The 26,950-nt window shown below is 38.5% G+C and overlaps 2 protein-coding genes across 6 annotated transcripts in view; one reads left to right on the plus strand and one right to left on the minus strand.

Annotated features, from left to right (window-relative positions):
• Positions 1-11,208, plus strand: nr5a1a (nuclear receptor subfamily 5, group A, member 1a). 3 transcript variants are annotated; one of them, XM_043247888.1, is made up of 9 exons: positions 1-190; positions 1,278-1,411; positions 1,647-1,771; positions 2,316-2,457; positions 3,269-3,753; positions 4,607-4,765; positions 7,398-7,517; positions 7,597-7,741; positions 10,150-11,208. In XM_043247888.1, exons 3-9 carry the CDS (start codon positions 1,670-1,672, stop codon positions 10,404-10,406), a joined length of 1,410 nt encoding a protein of 469 aa, XP_043103823.1. In that variant the 5' UTR covers positions 1-190; positions 1,278-1,411; positions 1,647-1,669; the 3' UTR covers positions 10,407-11,208. The 3 variants fall into 3 exon arrangements, with proteins under 3 accessions (XP_043103823.1, XP_043103821.1, XP_043103822.1); XM_043247886.1 differs by having other exon boundaries at positions 1,278-1,771; XM_043247887.1 differs by lacking the exon at positions 1,278-1,411.
• adgrd2 (adhesion G protein-coupled receptor D2) overlaps positions 10,771-26,950 on the minus strand; it is a 21,833-nt gene continuing 5,653 nt past the window's right edge. The window contains exons 5-26 of one of the 3 annotated variants that reach the window (XM_043247884.1): positions 25,530-26,159; positions 24,380-24,508; positions 24,184-24,269; positions 23,160-23,438; positions 22,128-22,239; positions 21,914-22,039; positions 21,708-21,816; positions 21,243-21,348; positions 20,024-20,076; positions 19,794-19,917; positions 19,548-19,651; positions 19,323-19,425; positions 18,305-18,458; positions 18,075-18,208; positions 16,556-16,671; positions 15,996-16,116; positions 14,154-14,195; positions 13,967-14,020; positions 13,737-13,887; positions 13,586-13,644; positions 12,106-12,136; positions 10,771-11,928 (exon numbers count right to left, since the gene is read on the minus strand). In XM_043247884.1, the coding sequence (XP_043103819.1) occupies positions 11,921-11,928; positions 12,106-12,136; positions 13,586-13,644; positions 13,737-13,887; positions 13,967-14,020; positions 14,154-14,195; positions 15,996-16,116; positions 16,556-16,671; positions 18,075-18,208; positions 18,305-18,458; positions 19,323-19,425; positions 19,548-19,651; positions 19,794-19,917; positions 20,024-20,076; positions 21,243-21,348; positions 21,708-21,816; positions 21,914-22,039; positions 22,128-22,239; positions 23,160-23,438; positions 24,184-24,269; positions 24,380-24,508; positions 25,530-26,159 (2,831 nt within the window). In that variant the 3' untranslated portion in view covers positions 10,771-11,920. Of the gene's footprint in view, positions 12,137-13,585; positions 13,645-13,736; positions 13,888-13,966; positions 14,021-14,153; positions 14,196-14,538; positions 15,262-15,995; positions 16,117-16,555; positions 16,672-18,074; positions 18,209-18,304; positions 18,459-19,322; positions 19,426-19,547; positions 19,652-19,793; positions 19,918-20,023; positions 20,077-21,242; positions 21,349-21,707; positions 21,817-21,913; positions 22,040-22,127; positions 22,240-23,159; positions 23,439-24,183; positions 24,270-24,379; positions 24,509-25,529; positions 26,160-26,950 lie in introns of those variants that run through there. The other 2 variants (XM_043247883.1, XM_043247885.1) reach the window with 2 other exon arrangements.

The raw sequence follows: 26,950 nt of genomic DNA on the forward strand, positions 1-26,950 counted from the left end.
GAGCTGTCACATGAGCGCGTTATCCAATGAAGACCTCTCTAACGCTCTGATCCGGCGCGGAGGAAGACGCTCAGACGCCGAGGAGGACCTCAGACCTGTTAGATCCGCTCCTGAAGTTTGTGAAGGGCTGAAAGCACCGGAGCTGAATGATAAAGACGCGGCCGGCGCACGCTGGACGCGCGGGTTAACGGTGAGTGCGCGTTAGGTTTCAGAGCAATTATTCGTAAAACAACGCGTTGAGAAAAATCGCCTTGCCTCGTCCGCCCTCGTCTCGTTTTAAGTTTCTCACGCTGGGAAGCGCGGACAGTTTTATGCGATAAAACATCGCAATGCAGGCAGATGAATAGGCAGCTGATAACCTGATTATATGATGTGAAACAGTTTTAAAGGCGCGGATGCAGATGCGTCGTTTCTCTAAAAACTCGACAGGCCTATATCGTTAAAATACGCTATTTAATTCTGAAGTAGGAAACAGATTTTGTTTGATTTCATATTCATTTTTATTTAGCCTAAATGTATCACAGCCTAGTTAAACGTGGGAAAGCCTAAAAAATAGACTTTTTCATTTATGCAGGTAGGCTGAGTGAATATAGTGAGTTAAATAGGTCCAAATAACCTAAATAAAACCGACACCGATGTTGAAAAGGTTATTTTAATTTTTGATTTTAATTTATTTTTAAAAATCCGTTAATGTCATCCATTGAAATCTGTGATTGTTTTTTTTTTTTTTTTTTTTTTTCTCACGCAGCCGTTTCTTTACGTCAAACTTGATTAAGCTTAGCTTTTTGCGTCGGTTTAATAGTGAGCTATTTTTTATTTTCTTACATTAAAAAGAGCTGTATGAAATAAATATGAACACAAAGCGGCAATGAGCCTTTCGGTGTTTCGGTAGTTATTCCAAAAACATTCAGAACTTCAGTATTCTTATTTTAGAATATTATTTCAACACTTTGGATATTTGATCTGCAGTTTTAATTTCTATAGGCCTGTAGTAAAAAATTATTTGTGTTCGTCTTAAATGTTCATTCATTTATCAGTAATTTATAACTAATAATAAAAGTTGCGTACAGCCTTTTTGTTTTTGCTATTTAAAATACAATTGCTTTTGATAATTGCCCAGCTCAGCTCTTTTAGGTGTGTGTGTGTGTGTGTGTGTGTGTGTGTGTGTCCAGTGGAAGTGGGCGTGTGAGTGGGTCGGTGGGTAGGTGTCACGTCCATATAGGAGGGATGACAAGAGTCAATATAATCAGATCCATCCTTTCCTCTTTCTCCTCCAGATACAGACAGAACAGACGCGCCGAGCAATCTCCAGCAATATACATTTTCTTTTCAATTTTCCAATCAGCATCGCATTCCTTTGATACTTTCACACAGCCTTCGTTTCATTTGATCCCTGGCCGATTACTCTAAGGTATTTTATAGGCGCGCCTTATTTTATGTGATAAAGGAGTTAACGCGATGTTTAGGCGGCTATGATATCAGCCGTGATGTGGCCGGAATGCACGCGCACAAATACGCTCTTGAATAGAGTTTAATAACGCCGGACATCTCTAGGGCGCTTTTTCGACGACAATCATTTTTCTTTTAATTTTTTGTTTTGTTTGGTCAAACGAGCGTCTAACGGAAGCGCGTGCTCTGTCGCTCAGTCTCAGGCGCGTCTGTGAGGGAGATGGACTTCACGGCGGACGAGGAGCTGGAGGAGTTGTGTCCGGTGTGTGGAGATAAAGTGTCCGGGTACCACTACGGCCTCCTTACCTGCGAAAGCTGCAAGGTACGACACTGTCTCTCTCTCCAGCGGCGAGGTCGCGCTTTTTTTTTTTTTTTTTTTTTTTTTTTTGTAGACGTGTCGGAAACGCTTAAATATTAACCAAAAACTTTTTTAACAGTGGGGGATTCTGCGAAAATGATTGCTTAACGGCCTTTGTTATTTTATTATGTTATTATTTAGTCATTTTAAGTAATAACAGCATTCGCTTTATTTTACGGTAATGCTATGCAATGAATAAATGCATGCTTATAACCCGAAACCAAACCCTAAGCGCGTGCTGTTGATATTTCTCAGTACTTAAATGTAACAAGGACGCCTTGCAAATCAAGTGCAACTTAATATATTTCTGGTTTAATTTTGTATGCAAATACATACCGCCTTTGACTATTTACATTGACATCCATATTACCGTAAGAAAGCCAAAACTCATTTTTACAGATCTGTTAATTGTTAATGTAGAACAGCCCACTGCTAGCGCAGGCTACTGTGATGCTGTTTTTAAAGAGTAGACAGAATGTAATCCTTGTTGTGTGCATTATCATGTCAGGGTTTTTTCAAGAGGACGGTGCAGAATAACAAGAGATACACGTGCACACAGAACCAGGACTGTGGCATTGACAAAACCCAGAGGAAGAGATGCCCCTTCTGTCGCTTCCAGAAGTGCCTCAGCGTCGGCATGAGACTCGAGGGTGAGCCCTGCTTCTTTTAGAAAAGTTACACGTGGACAAAACAGAGCGATCAAGCGTAAAAGATGTCTTGTCATGGTAAAAGTCGCCCTGAATGCGACGATTTTGTTACTGTTGTCTTGAACCTCAACCTGAGAGGGCATAAGGTTTATGTGTAATATGTGTTTATGTTGTAAAGGCATTTTAGTAAAATATATCCGGAGAATAGGGAAAACATTTAATGCAATATTTAATAATTATGATTGTATTAATGTTTAATGACACTCATTATGGAGTTTAAACCCAGAAGACGAAAAATAAAATATATATATGTAAAAAAGCATTGCTTTACCAGCGTTTTCTGACACATTCATTAACAGTTAATATTTATGAACAAGTCTATTTCCTTCCAAATTAATTTAAATGAATATGAAATGACTTATTTATTTCGTTTAACATTTTCAGGGATGGAAAATATACTTGTCCGTGTCTTATTTTGCTCTCCGGCCGCGCGTTTCCCAGGCCGAGTGCAGAGAAGCACCTGTTTCCGCGCGCGCCTGTGACACATTCCTCACGCGCTGATAAGACTCGCGGATTCATGTCGAGAGCTCACAAAAACCAGCCCGGAAAATGTCCATATGAAGAGAAATATCCATTCGCTTTTGCCCCGACTTGCTTCAGCAAAACCTCGCCAGGCATTCCTTGCTTTATTTGGCTTTTCATCCGCCGTGCTCCTAAAATAGGCTAACACTTCAATTCCAACAGCACAAAATGTACACGATATATGATAAGTCTGATGCGCGTCCCGTAACGCTCTCACCCTCTTTCTTCCCAGCTGTCCGTGCGGATCGAATGAGAGGAGGCAGGAACAAGTTCGGTCCCATGTACAAGCGGGACCGTGCCCTGAAACAGCAGAAGAGAGCTTTAATCAGAGCCAGCGGCTTTAAAATAGAGGCCAACCCGTCCCTCCTGTCCAGCAGCCAGACCGAGTACACGCTTCCCGGATCGCTCTCAGGTCTCCATCCCACTTCCCTGTCCTCTCCGGAGTACGACTGCCCTCCTCTCTGCCCCCCGGCCCTGGGTGTAGCGCTGCAGAGCTACGGCTCGTTCCCGGCTCAGTACCAGTACACGGCTCCCTCCTTACCCAGCAGATCGATCAAAGCAGAGTACCCAGACGTGTACTCCAGTTCCCCAGACTCCTCACTGGGGTACCCTTACCCCGACGGCTGCATGCCCGCGTCTCCACACACCAGCCCCATGAACCCCGGCTTGCCCCCGCTGGTGCTCGAGCTGGTCAGCTGCGATCCGGATGAGGAGCAGGTGCGAGTCGAATCACTTCAGTACTTTATAAACGTGACTCTGAGTTAGCGTAAGCAATTTTAGTCAGATCGTACACGTGGACAAAACCGGCTAAACTGAACAAAATCCCATCGCCTCCTGCATCTTTACAAAGTTTCTGTAGAATACGCCTTTTGCAAATCTGTTCTGAATGCAAGATAAGATTTTAAACATTTTGAACTGAAAGAACAAAAATATTGAACCCCATTGACTTTTGCCACTTAAGCTTTGGAATCGCATTGAATTGTTGTGTTTTTATTTTCGGTCGAACTGTCCCTTTAAAGGGAGAAGATTCTGGCATTTTTAAGGGTTCATTGTTCAAGTCAAACCTTTGCTATTTTGGAAAATAAATTTTAAATTTAATAATATAGTATTTTTTGGTATCACTTAAGATTCTGTTTGTTGTATTCCATTAGCGAATGCTGTTTGTTAGCTAGCATGAACCGTGTCATTTTATTGCAGTAATAAAAGTAATATGTATAATAAATTGCATTTATTAATCTTCTTAATTTAAACATTTACTAATACAACAGTACAAAATCAATTACAAATAAAACATATATTTATATTATGGACCTGACATGAATTTACAATGAGCAGTATTATTATTAACAAAGTGTATTATTAACAACTTACCTGTATTATTCATTGTTAGTGCATTAATTACCTTTACCACTAAACTATGTGACATTTATTTTAATATAAAATAAAAAATAGAAGACCCATCTTGTACTGTTTTGAAATGATACCGTATTTAAGTGAAAAACAGAGCTCAGTTATTTAACATTGACTTCTCGATCCGACAGCTGTTCTTTGTTTCTCTTCATGACTCCAGGTGAGAGGCAAGATCTGTGCGTACCTTCACCAGGAGCAAAGCGGCAAGGGGAAGCTGGACAAGCCTCGGCCCTTCAGCCTGCTGTGTGTCATGGCAGATCAGACATTGTTCTCAATAGTCGAGTGGGCAAGAAGCTGTGTCTTCTTCAAGGAACTAAAGGTACGGCTCCGTGATAAGACGCAGTCCGTGTGTGTGTGTGTGTGTGTGTGTGTGTGTGTGTGTGTGTGTGTGTGTGTGTTTATACATCTCTGATCAACCAAATGATCCTCAGCAGTGTTTTGTCTAATACTATTTTGGAGAAAGCCTGCTATTTTGTCGCCCGAACCACGTATCTTACCGTGAGATAACATTTAGGGACGCCGAGGCGTTCAGATATTGCGAATGTTTTGTTGCAGCGTGTTTGTCAAGCAGTTTTAAAAGCAAGATTACGTATAACGTTTACGTTGCGCCGGCGTCACAGACACACTTCGAAGTCCAAATTTTAACACCCCGTGAGGAATTTAGGCGAAAAGGCATCAGATGCGAATTTAGGGATCTCCAATTCGGACACTCAGTAGCTGTAATCCCATCAGGGAGTGTTGGAAATCACAAAAGATTCGTTGTCGCTGCGATTCCGCTACAGTGTTGACGTACACAGTATCTGCCCTCTCAAAGCTCTCAGCCCTCGATCACCCGCCCCGACTCACGCCAGACGGAGTATTCGGCCGACGAATTCAAGCGAATCATGCATAATTTCCAACTTTGTTTTTGCACGTCCGCACCTGCGTTGGCCGTCGCATATTTTTCGCGCGGTTCACTCCGTTCCGCAGCCATGGCAACTGGCGCAAAATGTGTGAGAGTTTGCAAACGCGTGCCAGGCTCCTGCAGACGCATCGCTTTCAGAGACGCTTAATTACATTCCGTGCGCCGATAGCTCGCCGATTGTTCCCGGGGCCGCCGAAAGCTGCCGTGCGATGTGGAAAATGTGCGTTTGGATTGAAAAGCGCTTTAATAAACTCTATTTGGTGCATGTTTGTGTACATACCGGGGGGGTTGGGTTGTTATCCACAAGCGCGAGAGAGGTCAAGTTTTCCGGGGGTCGGGGGGCTGTGGATTAGATGTGGATATATACGGTTTGAGTAATTTTGCCTGGGCTGGGGTTGATATATGTGGCGCTGCGCTTCTGTTAGGGCTTTGGTGCCGCCCGCTGCGCGTAATACTGACACGGCGTGGCCTTCGAAACGCTCCGTACTGTATGCGGACGGAGGATTAGTGGGGGAGGAAGACGAAGGCCGAGAGGTGAGGAGGGGCCAGAGGTCAGCGCTCGGCGCTCATAAATACAGCGCTCGACGGCTGCTCGTCACAAGGACTCTCATTCCCTCGTTTTATGATCTAGCTGTTCATCTGTACACAAGGGTTGTATTTCTTTGGGTTTTAGACGCGCTCGAGCTTCTGCGGTGTGCTGTGATTTGAGGAACACCGCCTCGTTTATCGTCATTTAGACTCTTTATTGACTTGTTGACAAGGCTGTTTTTTAGTTCGCGTTTGTAATATCGTCTGATTTTTTACAAAAAGTAGTCGATTTTCTGTTTGCGCCCTTTTTGATGTAGTCTGTATACCGTTTGTGAAGCTTTTATCGCGCACGCAGTTACAAGCAAGCTCTGAGATCTCAACTCAAACCATTCACTCAGCTCTATTTACAATCCTTGGTTCATTCTAAACCTGACTTTCTTTCTTCTGTGGAACTCAAAAGAAGATAGTTTGAAACACGTTTCCATTTTTTGTCCGTACAGTGAAAGTCAAAGGTCTCTAATGATGGTTTGGACCCCTTGATCTTTATTGTGCGGACAGACACTTTTTTTTTTTTTTTTTTTCTGTTTTTGTCCATACAATGGATGCCAGTGGGGTCCGAAACAACACTAGACCACATTCAGAATTATTTTAGTATTATTTTTAGTGCTGTCAAACACTGAATCACATACAAAATAAATGTTTTTCTTTACATAATATATTTTTATATTTATATATATATATATATATATTTACATTTATTTATATTTTGTATATATAAATCCAAAAACTTGCACGCATATATGTGAAAAAAAGTGTTATGTTTATGTATTAAATATATTTATATATAACATCAAATATATAAAATAAATATATAATTGCATTTACATGTAAATGCTTTTAAAAAAACATATTGCATATGTGTGTTTTAATATGTACATAAAATATATAAATATATAAAAACAGTACAAACACATATATTATGCAAAGACATCTTTTATTTTGGATGCAATTAATTGCGATTAATTGTTTGACAGCACAAATGTTTTTTATTATTTAGTAATATTATTATTTAGCATGCAATTTCTATGCAGTTATTGTATTTATTAATATATATTGCATTATATTGTAATCCCATATTTTTAATGGAATAATTTTGTTAATTTAGGTAACTGTGTTTGTTGCATACTTTTTGTTACCCCCCTCCTCCCCTGAAATATTTATATTTAGTTTTAATTTACATTTTTAGTCCATCGCTGTGACTCACATACTATTTAATTTAATATTTTTAATTTAATTAATTTTTTTTCAGCTTTATTTAATTTAACAAGCAAACAATTCTTCATAGTTTTAGTATAGAATTTAACAACACTCTTAAATGTCACTGTCTGGACAAAAAAAGACAGTCATGTGGGTTTGGGATGACATGAGGGTGAATAAATGATGATACAAATTACAATATTATGCAAAAAAAAAACCATTGCTGTAAGCTTGCAATAACTCTTGCTTTCTCCTCGTTTAGGTAGGAGATCAGATGCGACTGCTGCATAACTGCTGGAGCGAGCTGCTGCTTCTCGATCACATCTGCAGACAGGTGCATCATGGGAGAGAGAACAGCCTGCTGCTCATTACTGGACAGGAGGTGAGTGTTACCGTCCGTCACCGCTACAGGAAAGCATCCTTGTCGGTGCAGAGTGTAGTGAAGGTGCCGTGTGCTGCAGGTGGATCTGTCGGCTGTGTCTGACGCAGGACCTCCTCTGGCCAGCATGGTTCAGAGAGGACAGGAGCTGGCCAGGAGACTGCAGCTGCTGCAGGTGGACAGACGAGAGATGGCCTGTCTCAAGTTTCTCATCCTCTTCAACCCCAGTGAGTACCGCGCTTCTCAGTGACAGAGTGACCGACTGGAAGTGAAGGAAAACGACGCAAAACACAAATGTTTGTGCATTTTAAAAATCCACTAGGAGCTTGATACGCGATACATTTTGATGCCATAGTCCGTTCTCAACTGATGTGCTAACCTAATGAGGATTTAAAGTTTAAACGAGCATTAAAACAAGCCGAAGTGACAAAAAAAACAAGACAGGGTGTAATGGAAAAGACACGCAAATTAATGCAATCTTATAACTTCATGAGCGTTTTTAGGGTTATTTATATATTTTGCCAAGATCCAAAATGTTATTTTATGTAGGAATGAATAACCATATTAATTAACAAAATATAACAATATGATATAAAACAATAATGTAATAAACATTCGTTAAATATGATGAAATAAAAATAACACATATTCTTATTTTTAGTCCATAATTCACTGGGGAAGTCACGGGGCTTTGATTTCAAAGAGGATGAGAAGCACTGGCTTAAAAGGAAAAAAGATGACATGTATGATGATCTTATTGGTCAACATAACTTCATTTTAATGCTAGGTGGGGTAAGTTGTCACAGTGTCATAAAGCAGTCTAGTAGAGATGAAGCAAAAACGTGAGCGGCCGAATACTTATTGAACAAAACAATTGCTGAAGAAGCTAGAAATGTCAAAGACAACACAAAAATGTCGAACCACTGGACAAAAAAGTGATACACTGTATAAAATTAAAACGTGCAAAAAAGTTACAAAACTTGTATTGCTCCGATACAAATGTTACATCCTGACATTCCTAAAAAAATCATGGCCTACATTATTTAGTGACTTTTAAACATGTGCCTGTGTGTGTGTGTGTGTGTGTGTGTGTGTTCAAACTGTGTTCAACAGTTGTTTAATTTGACCTTCTAGTTACAAAGATCTTATATGAAAACCAGCCCTTGTCTAAGCAAGATTTTCAGCATACTTTGATTTTGAAGGCACTAATTGTAATCATTATATCGTGAGTACAGTACAGTTTAATAAACGCAGCGGACGCCAAATTTCTCGTACCTAGCAACAAATCGTATCCTAGAAATGTCCTATTTCAATTTCATTAAGCACAATAAACAAACAGCTGAAAGGAGAAAACTGTATTTGAAAGCGAAAGAATTTGTCATCTCCTCTCACTATGTCACATTGATTTTTTCCATTCTTTGCCTAAATGGAAGAACCTTTATTGAGTAATTTGTGTCCTTCAGATGCATTGAAAAGATTATTCAACATGTTAATTACTGTGTGAATGGCTCTTCTGATGAGCTCCGCTAATGCTTTAAAGTGCTCCATTAATGGGCCCAGCTATTGTCGCCCAAACACACACACACACACACAGACTACAGCGTAAAACACACACACTTTTTCACTTGGATTATATGGCTGTTCAGACTTCCCAAATACGATTTCTTCTCTCAAATGTTCTCAAGATTTTTTTTTTCATAAAAGCACAACCAACATGATTTTTTTAAATTCTGTTTTTGGGCCGTTATCGGTCATTCACTTTCATGCCACTGTAGGTCAACGTTGTCAAAATGGTATTTATTTTTTTAATATCTTAAAAAGTTGACACAATTTAAAAACTAAGACTTTGTTTGATACCATAAACAAACCCTCTTTTTCTTGCCTGTCAGCAAGTTGTCATTTTCCTCTTTGCTCCACAATGTTGTTTTTGTCTTTGCTTGTCTATGGCTTGTCTGACGTAGCAACGCTGATGGGTCCGCTAAAGAGAAGAGGATTACTTAACAGTCCTTTATCGTCCTGTTTAGCCGAGCCTTCCCTAAACTTGCGTAACGTGTTATAAAGTCAGAATTGAGGGATATAAAGTCCCAATTTCAAGAAATAGTCAGAATAGTGAGATATACTTTTGAAATTCAGTTTTTAGTTTTTCTATCAAAGTTCTGACTTTTTCTTACAACTGTGAGTTAAAAGTCCAGTGCTGAGGAGAAAAAAAAACAATATGTCAGTGATATGTCACAAGCCAGAACATTGTAAGAAAAGTCGAAATTGCAAGAAAAAAAGTCTTGTTTTTGTGAGACAAAGTCGCAATTACCTTTTTTATCGTTTGTTCAGTGACAGAAACAAGCTTCATTACCAGCAGACGTCAACAGTGTTTTGAGCTCTTAAAAACTAAATGAAAATTCTGATATCCGTCCTTTTCCTCATACTTGTCAGATCAGGGTTAAAAACCTGATTTCAGTGTGCTCCGTGTGTTTCTATATGCAAGCTCCCCGCGTTTTGTGTTTGTCTTTTGCGCTCAAGTCTCCGTCGCATCCCAATCTCATTTAAAACAGTAACGCTACACGCGAAATATCCGAGCAATCGGGGCGCAAGAGCGAACGCAGCCTGTGATCTGTGATGATCTGTCTCTGGTCTGCAGATGTGAAGCTCCTGGAGAACCAGCAGTACGTGGAGAGCGTTCAGGAGCAGGTGAACAGCGCTCTGCTGGAGTACACGCTCTACTCTTACCCTCAGTGTCTGGACCGCTTCAGTCAGCTGATCCTGCGGCTGCCCGAGGTCCGGTCTCTCAGCGCGCAGGCCGAGGACTTCCTGTGCTACAAGCACCTGTGCGGAGAAGTGCCCTGCAACAACCTGCTCATAGAAATGCTTCACTCCAAGAGGTCCACCGCCGTCTGAAAGCGAGGCCGCTTCGAGAGTTTAAGCCATACGCGCGACATAGCTGGTGAACAGTTTTCCAAAGGCAATTCTTTCTTATGTGATGAATGTACAGGATTTTTTTTTCATTTGTATTCTTTTAAAATCATTCGAGCATGACAATCATTGTCGGACGCGGAGGTGTTTTTATAGTGTTTCCTTCTTCGTGCCGTTAATCTCTTAGTCTGAGAGTGACGCTTTACGTATCTCCGTTATTTTACCTTAACGCTCCTGTGCTTTTGAATGGACGACGATGAGTATTGTGATTTTCTTTCGAATACGTTTAAGTTGGTATTTCAAAAAAAAAAATAACATTCCAAAAGGGCCTGTCCAAAAATGAATCGAATGAGACAAAAGAAGGTATTTATTGAAACAATGTAATTAACAGTATCAGTTAAACTATTTAAAGCACATTTTTACATAGATTACACATTTATTTGTCTTTCCATTTAACTGAAAAAAAATTGGTTGCAATAAAATAAAATAAACGACACGGAGTTGTTTGAGGACTGTGTGTGTGTGTGTGTGCGGCTAAAAGCAATCTTACTGTGAATGGGTCTGTTTCTAAAGACAGACATGCTGCTCCGCTCTGAGTGTCTCTTCAGCGTGCCAATAAAAAGAGGTTATGGGAAGGTCAGAAAACATTCACACATGTTGCCACCTTTGTGCGCGGATAAAGAGAGAGTGCTTCTTTTGAAATCCATTCGAACCAATTATTTTTCTATTCAGTTTTATTCTAATCAACTGTATCATTTGGAAAAATAAAAATAAAATTAAAAAATCAGTATTCATGAATGACTACACTTTCCACATCAAAACAAACAAATTAGTTTTAATAGTGGGAGTAAAAAAGTAATGCATTTTATATGCATCGTATAAAAATAGGGAATGCCTATTACAATAAAATATTTATTTACATGACTGTTTTGCGTTATTTCAAACGGGTAGTAGAATTACAGCATGAATAGAATAAATCGTTAAAAAGAAATGCTATTTTGCGCACTAAGCATTTGTTCTTTTTTAAATGCAGCGTCTCACTGAAATGATATCTAGATACAGTCTCTTCAGAAAGCTCAAACGGCTGATAGGTTTCATTGTCCGCAGTTTTACTATCCTGCAAAATACCGAATGTAATCTCCACGGATGGGCCGCTCGTTCCCAACCGAAGTCGAAAATCACTAACAACTCATTCTGTTGTCTGGTCACGATTAATGTTGTGGTGGCGCTCCACTTTCAGTAGCTCTCACAACGTGTGTACGTTATAAAATGATGAACGCGACATCGAGGAGTCCCTGCTGACCGCTGAACGTTTGCTGAAAGAGTCGTTTCATGTTTATCAGAAAGCCCTCGTTCACTCAACACAGGCCGAGCTCTGGGAACGAGACGGTCCTGCAGGATTGCGGAGGAGGCAGCGGTGGCTCCTCCACACAACGAGCTACGCCTTGGCCCCCGGGGGAAGTCACGTGTCCGCGCAGGAGCGCAGCGTAGCTTTCCTCTCAACAGCCTGTCGGGGAAGCAGAGCGGGAAACGGCAGCTTTAATCGTGAAATACCAAGACTGTGATTGACAACATGTCGAGCTCGGGTGTGATTCGACAAGCGCGATTCGTTGAGAAGCGCCAGTGAAGAACTAGTGCGCCCCCTAGAGATTCGGTGCGGACGTGGTCCGTGTGAAACGGTTACCTGAGGGCTTGAAGGCTGTCAGCTGAACCCCCTGAAACACAAGATAATACTGTGAGATCGGGTCAGGTCAGTGTGATCTGTACAGAGCTTTTACTTTAAGTTATTGTATATAATGCCTCAAAGGGGTAATTCACCCAAAAATTACATTTCTGTCATTAACTACTCACCCTCGTGTCGCTCAGTACTAGTAAGACCTTATTCTTCAGGACACGAATGAAGATATTTCTGATGAAATCGTAGAGCTCTCTGACCCCGCACAGACGACACATTCACCACCCAGAAAGGACAGATAGTGGGACTTCAGCGCTTCGACCGCAATTTTATGTAGCAACGAGAATAGTTCTTTTGTGCAAAGAATGCAAAAATAATGACTTTATTCAACTGTTTATTTTCTTCAAGGTCAGTTTCATGCCGCATGTTCACGAGTGTGCCGTAACGCATGTGGTAAAATAACAGTTGCCCCACTGATGTCACGTGGACTGTTTTAACAGTGTCTGTGTTTCCAGGCTTTATACGCGGTAGCCGTGTTGCTGTCTGTGCAGGGTCCGAGAGCTCTTGGATTTCATCTCAAATAATTTCATTCGTGTTCCGATGATGAATGAAGGCCTTTCAGGTCTGGAACAACATGAGGGTGAGCAATTAATGACAAAAAAAAATATTTGGGTAAACTATGCTTTTAATGTCTTCATGCCTTGTAGTTGCATTTAGCCAGAACAGAGATAATAATAATAATATTTCCGACTACATAAGCAACAACAAGTTTGCCATCCTACTGTACGCATAAAGACAAAGTTAATTACACTTATATACACATTTTTTTAATATAAAGTGCACAATAATATAGTTAAAAAAAAAATTCATAAATCAGGCATTTGAGATCTGCTATATAGTACGGCAAATATCACTTGAGTGTAAAGTATGTATGCAGTTAAACATGCAGTTGAATATAATTTATAATAATTTATAATTTATGTGCGTGTATGTGTGTGTGTATGTATATATGGCTGTCCAAAAATACAGTTAAAATTTTTTTTGTGACAAATCATGTATAATCTAGAAGATTTCCTATATAGAATATTTCTTTATGTGGTTATACAGTATGTTATATGTTATATATATATATATATATATGTATATATATATATATATATATATATATATATATATATATATATATATATATATATATATATATATATATATATATATATATATATATATGTGTGTGTGTGTGTGTGTGTGTGTGTGTGTGTTTATATATTGTTAGAACAATCAAGCAAATTCTTGAGTGTACTATGCATCCAAATAATACTGGATATACTTAGTAGTTGTATAATTCATTAATAATTCTGGGTTATGTTCAATTTATAAATATTGGTTATTGCTACAAGCCTAATAACTATTTGATTATGTGTATTATTACGGCCAAGTGATGAGTATATAATATTTAAGTATAAAATATGCGTGGTTTGCAGCATACCTGACTTCTGTTGGCTGGTTTTAACGGGAAATTCACAATATGGTCCTCTTTAAACCGTTCTAACATGTAAAGAGGAAAGCACAGAGATGTGACGTGTAAGGAAATCTGCTTTCGTGAAAGCGCCAGTAAACTGCAGACGGTGGGAACGCACCGTTCTTGAAGACGAGCGAGCTGGCTGCGGAGGTGGTGATGGGAGTCGAGCTCTCGCTGCTCTCTGGGCTGGAATGAGTCGGCAGGCTTTGTACCCAGGAAGCACTGGGAGATTTCTGGGAGGGCAAGAAGCTGATAGGCTGTGAGCAGTTCTGCGAGAGGAAATGACGTCACAAGTGAGTACAATCAACAAATTTAAACTATTATAGATGAGCAAAAATAAGGCCTTACTGTAAATGACAAAGCTTTTCGCTTGTCCTGAATTCTTCTTATAGCATTTCGCACCTGCATCACCGTAAAAAACATTCAGAAACGGCATCTTGCGATTCAGAAATTAAAATCACGGTCTGAACACTGAAATATACTGTAAGACAATAAAAATGTAAGAAGTAAAATATTGATAGATCAGACGTCATACCTCACTGTTGTAAACGGCATACACCAGAAAAATATACAGACCCTAGAATGAGAGGAGAATGTCAAAGCAGTAATATAAGAATAAAAGTAAAATGTGAATCATTTATAGTGTCAGTCAAAATTCATGAACCGTATTTCATCTCCAAATCTACACATTTTTTAAAATAAGTTATATTCTGCATAAGGACAAGCTTATTTTTCGGCTCAATAATCAAGCGCAAGTGATTAAATTAAAGTAACATTCAAACTCAATGTAGCAAATACTATACCATACAAATAATAATAATAATATATATATATATATATATATATATATATATATATATATATATATATATATATATATATATATATATATATAAAAATATATATATTGCATACAATAACAAGAATTTGGAAAGGTGGAAAAGTGTTGAAATGCATTGACAATAATGTTTGTATGCAAGATAATTTCTCATTTTTAGGGTATAAAATGACAAGAGAGCACAACAGGGTTCGTAAGTTTCAGTCAATGACTGTTTTTTAAAAAATAAAGCAACAGAAAAGAAACTAAATAATGTGCATTAAAAATCGTAGTATAATAAACATAAAATTTCACTTTCATAATGTTTAAAATATCCTCTATTATCCATTCTTATAATGTATTACATTCTAAAGATTCAGTATCTGTGGTGTAATAAACAAATGTGTTATTATTTATAATATATTACTATAAACACACAGGAGAAACTTTTTTTTGTTTTTGGACATTTTGGACAAGTTTTATTCTTGTTGGTTAGCGTTGAATCCGCCATATATTCCAGATAACAGGAACGGTCCGTATTTTTCCTGCGTCTTTGTACTTGCTTTTCTCAGAGACCTCTGCTACATAAAACATTCGAGAAATATCTGTGCTGGCTAATTATATCAGAAGAGTTTCCTTCCAGTGATGGACTCTGCTCATGTGTCTCCTCCTCTCCCCCATTTTCTCTATCTGTCTTCTACTTCTTTTATCTTTTTCCCAGACACGCACAGTAAATCCACATTAACAAGCTCTGGGAGGGAATTCAGCTCTCATTCATTATAGACATGGGAGGAAGAACGAGACAGTCCAAGAGAGCTACATGAAGCTGAAAACACAGAGAGGAAGTTCATTTCAAATGTGTTGATAGACTGGAATCTGATTAAGAGAAAGGCAGAACGTGCATGGGAAGTCAGAGCTGACCTTTTTTCACGTTTTTCACAAAAAATATTAAGCGTAAACTATTTTCATCATTGATCATAATAAGAAATGTTTCTTGAGCAACATATTAGACTAATATCTGAAGAATCTGGAGATATGATGCTAAAAAATCTTATTATATAAATTATAAAATTGTATATTATTATATTATAAGTTCATAGAGTAGGCCACATATATATATATATATATATATATATATATATATATATATATATATATATATATATATATATATATATATATATATTCATATTGAATTGAATATATATGCACAGTATGCAGTGCATCATTAGGATAATATCTAATTAGAATTTTATTAATATTTTGAAACAGTTTTCTAGTTTATGTTTTATAAATATACATCTGTATAGATTTCAGTATTGTTTTATTTCAGTTTCAGTTTCTAATTAACTTTAGTTTTTGGATAATTATTTTTTTTATTCGAAAAAAAAAATATTTATAACAATGCACACACTGTAAAAACACAAGACACTAACAACGGTTCAAGTCCACGTGACAACAGAATTTTCATCATTTTTATTATTTTCACTGTAAGCTAAAATTGCAACTGAAAGCAAACGCGACTAATCACCCAGCCACAGTATAAGCGTGGTGCGTTACCTGAAAAGCATTGAGTGCGATGAACAGATAGGCCACGGCAACAGATAAATGCACCAGCACTCCACACAGCCAGGTCAGACCTAACACTGGTAACAGGATCAATACTGGCCTCGTCGCTGCCCTGCATGCGCACACAAACACAATATCAATCCTTCATATTACTGACAGCCAGGAAAGCTGAATGCATCGGCTAAGGCTGCTCAGTTTTACTGAAACTCTTCTTCAAGGACACTCCGGGTCTCTGCTTAACTAGCTAATTATACAGACACTTCTGATTTATTTCTGCTCATTCATTGTAGGAAGTATCTGTATAACAGGACAAACAAGTCTCAGTGGCTATCTGCACGGTATCTTCTGAAGTCCAGGTGGCTGATAGGAATAAATGAGTTACAGTCGGACAGGTGCTTTCTCGCCGCTTCCTCTGTTCATCAAGATAAGAGAAGAACTAGAAATGCGTACAATAATCAGAAACGGCTGGCTAAAACTGCTCTCCGCCTCTTAACTCTGGCCTGTTTGTTTTATCTATTTCCGAGGAAGTTGAGAAGTGAAACAACATTCACCAGGTAAGATCCAGCGCGTGAAGTTTCGATTCAGAACTGGGGGTCAGCATTTTGGCTCTGCGGCGTGCACTGGCCACTGTGACCATCACAACCCGAAAGAGCACCACAGAGTTGACCTAAAAACAGAGAAGCACGTACCCCATTAAAAGATGAACTTATAATAGCAGCTTTGTGGCATCGATCTTTTTTTAAAAAATTTTTTATGCTGTGTCATATTCATAGCAGCAGGGATGATTTTGTAGCACTTTAGTTCCATAGCCGTAAAGTAAATGGGTTATTTTAATTTTTGGTTAAATGCCTAAAGTAGTGTCTGTTATGAACAAAACGTTCGAAATATAAGTGTCACGTCTTTGGACTCTTTGTTGTTGTTTTGATTGTCCCATGTGCTCTACCTTCGGTTCCTCTCTTAATTGCATCATTATCTTCAGGTGTGTCTTGTTAATTTAGTCAATTACTTTGTGTATTTATTCCCCGTGTGTTTCAGTTCAGTTTGTCCGATTGTTGCCATTTATATGGGTGGTTTTTATCCTGCCTGCCTATTTGCAGTGACATTGTTTATTTCATATTTGGAAGCTTAAAAGATTTATTTTTGTCTAGCATTCTCGTTATTCAATTCTCTTTATTTATATAGCCCTGTAACGCCAATTATTCTCCAACAAAGTTTCAGGGAGCTGTTGAAAGCTTATTGATGAAGTCACGTGAAGTTCATTCACGGAGCACGATGAGCTTTTACGTTTGATTACTGTATTTAAGCTTCGAAATTTAAAGATTATCAGAATCAAATTTTATTTTCTGCAATTGAAAAGCCAATGGAAAAATCCTATTGGGCAGACTTCTGTGCTCGGTCCTTACCGTAACACTATAGACTACTGCATGACAGTAACACGCGTCAGAATGAGATGATCTTTTTAGGCTCAAGCAAATCTTTATAATTAACAGAAATGTGCAATATGCATTTTTACTTGCAGAAAATATGCTTCCTGATGATATTATCCCTAAAATGTATTTAATGTGCAAACAACTTTGAATTTAATTTTAATTTTTAAAAACAGAGTTGGACTGACACACCCACTATTTTTTTATATTTTCGCCTAAATCGACAAATTAGAAGCTAATTTTAGCCTTGAGATGTTTTGTGAATACGGTCCCAGATGTTTGCCATTTAATGTCCACACGGCATTCAAGCGTTATGCATTTAGTAGAAAGTGTCTTTTTACAGTCCAGAGGGCTTTAAAGCCATGATGAGACAAAGTAGAATATGTTATCTGAATTGAATGTATTAATAAAAAGTAGTGGGACTTCCTGTGAATCTTGACTGGATGGAGGAAGTCTAATTAAACTGTTGAAGTCTAGTACACTATGCGCAGGCGAATTGCTTGTAAAGAGATTTATAAAATGCAATTAGGAAACAGATTTCATGCTGACTTTATAACCAAGAGAACAAAATTGCATGTGCTCATACACTCAAGAGCTGCATTGTGACAATCTCACACACTTACTCGAGGAACTTCATACTTACGGCCAAAACAAAGAGCACAGGGCCTGCAAAAGCCCAAATAACATGCGACTGAAGGTTCAGCCAGCAGTACTGCTGCGCTTTATACTGATCCAAAGTGGCTGCCAAGGTTACGGCGACTATAACAACCGGCAGCCCTAAGAAAGACAAAGCGAATGCAGACACAATGCGTGAGAGGAAGGCTAATCAAACAGAACATGAATCATAATGGTTTACACACACAGAGGTCTCACCCCAGCCCAGAGCATAGTACAGCTTCATCCGCCTCTCCTCGCTGATGTTCACAGAGACCACTTTACTCCAGAGCAGCAAGCCCTCCACCAGCATCCAGCAGAAAGAGGACAGGAAGAACAGATGCAGGAGCGCCGTCACCAACCAGCAGGCTTCCTGCTCACCAACAACACACTTTATTCAACATGCTGACAAAACCGTTCTGTCATCAGAGTTTATTATTATTATTATTATTATTATTATTAAACAAAAAATACAGTATACTATTAGACTAATTTAAATAGGTACACTGCTTTTTTAGGCTTATGCTCACTAAAGGCTACATTTATTTTTGGTCAAAACATTACAGTGAATTTATTACAGTTTTTAAACATGTTTTCTATTTGAATATTTTTAAAAATGTTATTTATTTCAGTGATCAAACCTATATTTTCAGCATCATTTCCCCAATCCATAGTCACATGATTGTTAAATAATCCAATATGCTGCTTCAAGAAACATTTCTTATTATAATCAAAGTTGAGTTTTAAATTTATAAATTTAGTCTTTGCAGTCACTTTTGAATGGCAGTGTGTGTGTGTGTGTGTGTGTGTGTGTGTGTGTGTAATGTATCTCTAAGGAAACCGTTTAGAAAGAATGTGCATTTGTTTTTGTGAATTGTGGGAACTTTCCATAGACTTTTCTAACTTTTATTCTGGCTGAACAATATTATTTTATCACCTAACCCAACTCTAACCCTACCCCTTACAGAAAACCTGTACCACTGTACTTTCAGATAAACATCACACACACACACATATATATATATATATATATATATATATATATATATATATATATATATACCCACAATGTAACATATATAAGAACACAGACATACAATTAATCTGTGATGTTGAAAATAAGATTAATTTTTAGTTCTACAGCCTGTTTTATCAAGCATTACATATTGTGACATACTGGTTTACAAAACTGCACTGATAATTAAAAAGAATATGTCGACAGATGTTGAAGTCACACCTGGTTTCCCTCGGCCCACTTGCTGAAAATAAGAAGCAACTGAGCTACAGCCAACGCCACAATCAAGTTTTTGTGAACTGTAGTCCGATCTGACTTGGGAACGCTAGAGGGAGACAGAGAGCAACACACAATGCAATGGCAGGTAAGATAGAGGATACTGGCACTATACTGTCTGCTGTGTGGTTATTTTTGTGTAAACCCGCCTATAAACACAGACAAACTCACCCAACAGCCATGAAGAGAATAAATGTGAAGATGAGACCACACAGAGACACGCTAGAGCCAATCAAACTGAAGATCTGCAGGCCTGTCTCATGACCAGGATTCAGCTAAAACACACACATACACAATTAAAGCAGGATGTACTACTGATTTAAAGAAAAAGTGCTGTAAATGTAGTGAATAATTACTGGTCAAACTCATGTATAGTATGCGGTCTTTATACTTACTGCCTATTAAAAACCTCCTTACCTGAACTTCGGAGATCTGTAGCAGCAGGGCAAAGTTGGTAGTGTGGTTACAGGAACAGGAAGTTGAGTTATTATTAGTGGAAATAGAGGTGCAACCGTTTGTTGACCACCCTCCCCCCTCCGGCCTGAGGTGTCGAGACAAAACAAGACTTCATCGGTTATACAAAACATAAATCAGAACCTTTGAGAATTGGAAAATTTAAATAAACGAAGTGCACGAAAATTGCTTACATCAGATCAAAATCCCAAAAAGAACAGATAGGTGTCAGGTTCAGTGAACTGTTCTAGAGAATGAAAGAGAAACGCATTGTAGTTGAAGGGCATGGCAGTCCATTGAATAGTAAATTAAATCCTGAGCAGTTCTCCTAAAACGACAGCTCGTACCACGGTTCAGAGGTTTGAGGTTTTATTCGGAGAGCATGCATTAAATTGAACAAAAAGTGACAGCAAAGGCATTTATAATGTTACAAAAGATTTCCATTTCAAGAAAATAACGACGACAAAAAATCCTGGGAAACAAATCGGTTTTCTCACAGATATTAAGGTCACCTGTCTGATGGTAAAAACGGTTTTAAAAATATCTGATAATACGATAATCAGAAATATTTCTTGAGCAGGTAAACCAGCATAATATAATGATTTCTGAAGGATCATGTGACACTGAATACTGGCATAATGATGCTAAAAAATCAGCATTGCATCACAGGAATGAAATACACATATTATGCCCCTTTTATACAAAATCTAATATAAGTCTCTGGTGTCCCCAGAATGTGTCTGAAGTTCTATTAAGTGATGATTTATTATATTATTTTTTCTATTTTAAATGGAAGCAGAAACAGTGTTTTTGCTCACCGCTGCATCATTCCAGCTCGTGCCTGCTAAAAACACCCTCTCAGAGCAAGTTAACGTTTAAAACACACAAGTTACACTGTTCTCCTGTCTCCTCTGACGCTGGGGTTAGTCTGTGCACTCAAAGACACAACAGTTAACAAGTTTTGCCATTACATTAGAAGTGGTGCACCTTCGTAGCTTGTGAAATCAAAATGGCGGTGGCAGCAGGTGGACATTAATACAGATTAGGCGACGATGTTGTTATTATTATAATGAGATCCTTTTGCAACGTCACAAGATGCGACAAGATGCGTTCATAAAAAAGCTTATTAAAACAAAGTTATCGGGTTACTCTTTTTCACATTTCCTTGGTCGGTATGCACTGGGGAACTGATTATATCACTTAAAACCTGGACATGTCAGATTTTCATGATATGTCATCTTTAAATTTGTATAAAAGTGAAAACTAAACTCGCACGTGGTTAAATGATTAACATAACTCCGGAGGTCTATCCTAACATCTTTGTTTTTAATGGTTTCACTCCGGATTGACTTTAGCCAAAGCTAATTTCAGAAATGAGTTCATAGTTTCAAAAAAAAAATGTATTTCTTGTACCTGAATCTTGTGCTGGAGTGTAAAGTTTATGGCCATGCTGATTGGCTGTCCATCTGCCAGCACTGTACTGGAGATGACCGATGAGCCCAAGACCGTTCTCACGTGCCTGATTCACACAGTCACACCATCAGCAACACGTCAACACGTTCATGTTGTGATTACACTTAAATACGTAATAACAAGAAATACACAAATTGTGTAATAATGGATTTCCCTGCAATTGAAGCGTTTTAGGTTTGAAATATCACACGCACTTTACGCCGGTGGACTCTTTCCCTTCCACAAAAGGTTCTTTACACTTGAAAATCTTCTTCAGATTACGTTCTTTTATGAATTGTTCAGTGAAACGTGCTTTGAATGGTTGCTCTTTGGCTTGGCTTTTATGCAACTTTTGTTTTTAAGTGCGTCTTCACGCAGACACAGGTGATATGATTTATTTCAGTCATACTGCATATCATATCTCACCTATGAGATCCATCACTGACTATAGGAAAAAGGGTAATGTTCTCCTCTCTCTCTGAGAAGCATTTCACGGAGCTGTACCATGTGTTCAGCAAAGTCACCGTTTTGAAGCCTAAACAAGCACAAAATATAAAAAATTAGGGAAAGAAAAAAAAACCCACACATCCTGGTTTCACTGTGACGATAAAAAAAAGTATACGCTGTTATACCATTGTTCTGTAGTTCCTTCATGTTTTCAGCGGGGAACGAGATGCAGTCATGGTTTCCCACATCCAACCCACAAAACTCAGAAACACGAGAAGCTTCAGACAGCAGCTTCTGCTGGACCTGCAGCTCTGCGACGCGGGAAATCCGGTTTTTGTCGTTTGATACTTCAGTGCATGTCATTCTGCCTTGTTCCTCCTATATGTCTGTGTAACTTACTGATATTGCTGTTGTGTATCTGCACACTGTCCGTGTCGTCCATCAGCAGAGAGTTAAGGTTGCTCACCATGCGGTCCACCTTCTGCATGACCGCCATCGGGCCCTTCACTACCTACAAAGCAGAAAGTGAAGAAATTAAATGTTTTATAAAACTATTCTTGATGGCAAACCCAATAAATTAATAAATAAATAAATATACTGATTAAAAACAAATCTGAAATGCTTAATCACACTGTATGTAAAATGCAATATTAACCTGTTTTTGAACTAACTTATTAATTAACTTGCTATTATGTAGCTCATTTAGCAGCTGTATAAACCAAATATCCCACACCAATGTGCTGTAGGGATGAGATTTGGTGGAACTGCTCTTGTGATTTTACTTCTATGTGTAAAGCAAACTGTTGAAGGTTCATTAATTACTAAATTTTCAAGCATCATATAAGGACTGTTCAAGATTTTAAAGAAGTCTCTTATGCTCGCCAAAGGTGGCACTTTATTTGATCCAACTATGAAATATTAAAACAATTTACAAAAAACTGTTTAACCATGTTTTTTCCTGTGTTGGCAAAGCTGAATTTTCAGTGTCAAACGATCCTTCAGAAGTTATTGTAATATGCCGATTTGCTGCTCAAGAAACATTTCTTATTATAAGTGTCGAAAACAAGTGTGCCGGTTAATATTGTTTGTGGAAACTGCGATTTAGATTTGAGATTTTTTCAGGATTCTTTAATGAATAGAAAGTCCAATAGAACAGAATTTATTTAAAATGAAAATATTTTGTATTATGAGTGTCTTTTTTTGTCACTTTTGATCAAAAAAAAGTTCCCTGACCGATGCCAAACTTTTAAGCGCTAGTTGTGTATATGATATGTGTAAATGAATGAATAAAATGGAGAGGAATGTCGGAAATCGGATAACAGGATATCTGAATTCTAATCTATTGCAGAATATATAAACATGTATATGATAATTACATAACATCTAAATCCTTTAAAATCATTAGTAATCAATAACGGTTAACGAACAGACCTCTTTGATGCTGTTCCATTTGCTGAGGTTTTCTTGGCTGATGAGTGACTCTGCGAGGTTGATGAAGCTCTGGCCGAGCTGCTCCGCATCACGCCGGCTGTGGTTGGCAGTGCTGGGCAGGTCAGCGGCCCGAGAGAGAATGTGCATCAGAGAGGCCATGTCCCTGTCCTCCAGCTGTTTCTGCTCCTTCAGAACAACCTGCTCAGAAACACTCAGCAGACGGGACACTGAGGTCCAGCTCTGCCCATCCACAGAATCGGAGAGCACGTCGTCTGCGGTCTGAGAGAAACAAGACAAAATACCAGTTGGACGCTAACGCAGCTGTAGTGTTGCTGCGGGCGCCATGTTCTGGAGACGCTGTGCTTCATTGTGAAAGAGAAACTACTTTGTTTGCGCTTCCAAAAGAGGACGCACCTTATTAAAAGAATCTGCTACTTACTATTTAAATCTTGAGCAGTGTCTCCGATCGCAAATGCAGGCATGATGTTATGTTTACGAGGCGCGATGCAACACAGTGTGTAAAAGACAGTAATAAGTCATGATAATCGGTAATTATGTCCCTAGTGGATGCAACAAATGCCTTATTTGCAATGGCTTTTATTGATTTTGTGTCACAGCGTCACGTTATGGTACAGCTGGCCAATCAGAGCACACCTCATTTTTATTTTGAACGATGAGCTTTGTACAGATTGATCCATTTCAGGAAACAAATAATGACCGCTAGTGGAAGATAATGTGTTTTTTGTAACTTAAACTGCATAAACACATTGCATTACACCAAACACACAACATCATACGACCCGCTAAAGGTGTCCATGTTACAGTGTAATTATACCTTTAAATAACTACATGCACTTACTATATGGTGAAAGTTAGGATTAGCCTTACTTGCGTGTAATTATGCATTATTATTATTATTATTTGTTATCATAACAGTAATCCATGTAACAAGGACACCGTGAAATAAAATGTTCATATTGCAAATATTCAAGCTATGAAAGCATTTTTCAGAAATCGACTGTACCACGCCATACTGCATGAGACTTTGCATGAAGGAGCTGGGGTCGGACGTCAGAGATTCTTTCAAGTCCTTCATCTTCAGATAATGGTCTGTGGGACAGAAAGCTGCACTGTCACTCCGTACACTCACACAGCTCACTTTCTTCAATGCATTCACGCTATATTGAGCTGCGGTAGCTCTCACACACACACACACACACCTTTGCTGACTCTGCAGATGAAGGGGAGCGTGTGTGTGCAGGGGGCAGTGCTGTACTGAGGCTGAGGGTCAGACCAGCCACTAAAAACATCACAGTCCTCGTCCTGTTTCTGGGTTGTCTTCAGGGACCCTGATGAATGCAGACATATCCACCACAAGTTAACAGAAACTTTGAAGTTGAAATCAATTCATGTTCACATTTCAGCTAAAATAACTACTTCTACTGCAAATATATACAGTGTGTGTGTGTGTGTGTGTGTGTATGTGTGTATATATATGTTATGTATATATATGTTATGTGTAATTATAGCAGAAAATACAAGCAGGACATATCAACAAATAATAATTATTATTTTATTATAACCATATTGTTATTGTTAATGTATACTTTATTTTGTTAATAAAGAGGGATTGTGGAAGGGAATAATAATGGACAATATCTTCACCTTGTTATAATTATTCAGTCTGTTTTGTCACACAATATACAAATTTATATACAAATAAATTAAATTCAAATACATTTTAAACTATGCTTAAGAACACGTATAAGTAAATTAAATAGCAAATACATTTAGAGAAGTATATTATTACATATTAAATATACAAATTATATATCTATCTAACAATATTAGACTAAAGACTATGTATTAAAACCATTTATTAGACTAACATTTATTTACAGATTCTAATTGGATCATTTAACGTTTAATTTTAACAAAATATTTAATTGAAATATTAAATGTAAAGTAAAAAATACAATATATACCACTTTTCTAGGTTAATTTGTCAGTACGATTTTTTTTACTCCTTTAAAAATACAATAAAATGTAAAATGCTTCCTTATTTTTCTATATATTATAATGTACAGGTCAGAATAAGCATGTTGTTTAAATGTTTACATAAATATTGTGTTACAGTGAATGGCAATGTAACTTTTTTCAACCAAATTTCAACCAAATTATTCTCCAAAAACGTATTTAAAACCTTAAAAGTAGACACTTTGCTTACATTTAATGTGCTTTCAATGCACATAAAATCACTTTTGTCAATTTCATTTGATGCTGAATTTGACCCAAACCTAATCTTATAAAACAACCGCGGTTGTTATTTCTTTACATTCTGATGTTTTGCCGGATGTGAATGCAGCTAACCTGGACAGGTGAGTGCAGCAGACACATTCCGGACGGACTGGTGGACAGCGAGGGTCCAGTCGCTCCACCTGAATAAGGCTCTGTGATTGGTCAGCTGCGAGCACGTGCGCAGGGCGGTCACCTGCTCTGACTCCAGAGCTTCGTCCCAGACGCTCAGATCGGTCATGTTCCCAAAAAACGGCTCCGTGAAATTGCCACCAAAAGTATCCTGGTCTTGGCCCAGTATAAATATTCCGTCTCCGTGGATGTCCTTTCCATTTCCCCGAGCTTTCCCTTTGTCCGAGTCTCCCATCTCCCCGTCCACGTAAATGGCCCAAAACCCATCGCTCGAGCGCCACGTGACACAGACGTGGTGCCAGTCTCCGTCAACGGGCAGCTCGGCTTTGTAGCCGTGATGCTGTCCTTGAACGAGGAGCGCCAGGCGGACTTTTCTGTTGTCCGTCTTTCCGCGCAGCTGGAATTCATTGACGAAGGCTCGCGCCGCGTACGAGAACACCGTGGACACGTCGTCGCGCCGCGGCTCCCACTGCACGCGCAAGCAGACGCTCACCGCGGACAGCGGCGGGAAGGACGCGTTCACACGCGCGTAGCCCTCCTTAGACGTGAAAGATAGCCCTCTGAGGAGCGTTTCTGTGGAGTTACAGAGACATCGACTTAATTAGTCTGAGATTTTTGACCCTGCGCCACAAAAACAGTCCCCCGTTTTAAACGCTGAGATTTATACGTTTATGTATGACTTCTTAAAATCTGGCCAAGATACAACTTATTTGTAAATCTGGAATCTGTTAGTGTATGTTTTGAAGCTGGGGTGATGGTTTATGGACCAACATAAACCTGCAAAGGACCAGCATAAACCAGCAAAGGACCAACAAAAACCTGCAAAGGACCAGCATAAACCAGAAAAAGACCAGCATAAATCAGCAAAGTACCAGCATAATCCAGCAATGGACCAGCATAAACCAGCAAAGGACCAACAAAAACCTGCAAAGGACCAGCATAAACCAGCTAAGGACCAACAAAAACCTGCAAAGTACCAGCATAAACCAGCAAAGGACCAACATAAACCAGCAAAGGACCAACAAAAACCAGCAAATGACCAGCATAAACCAGCATCCCAGCTTCAAAACATACCTAACCAGCATGTTTTTTTTCAACAGGGTGACAAAAAAATCTAAATAGTGAAATATCCTTTAAGTAGTTTAAATGACGCTCTTCATTATGCATGTTATTAATCAAAAAGTAAGTTTTTATATATTTATTGTAGGAAATGTACTAAATATCTTCATGAAACATGACCATTACTTAATATCCTAGTGATTTATATCATAGGAAAAATAAATAATTAGGCCTGTGTATTATTGCCTATCGCTACAAATATACCCATGCTACTTATGTCTGGTTTTGCGTTGCGGGGTCATGTA

Source organism: Puntigrus tetrazona, chromosome 8 (assembly GCF_018831695.1).
Source record: "Puntigrus tetrazona isolate hp1 chromosome 8, ASM1883169v1, whole genome shotgun sequence".
In the NCBI taxonomy this organism is placed as follows: Eukaryota; Metazoa; Chordata; class Actinopteri; order Cypriniformes; family Cyprinidae; genus Puntigrus; species Puntigrus tetrazona.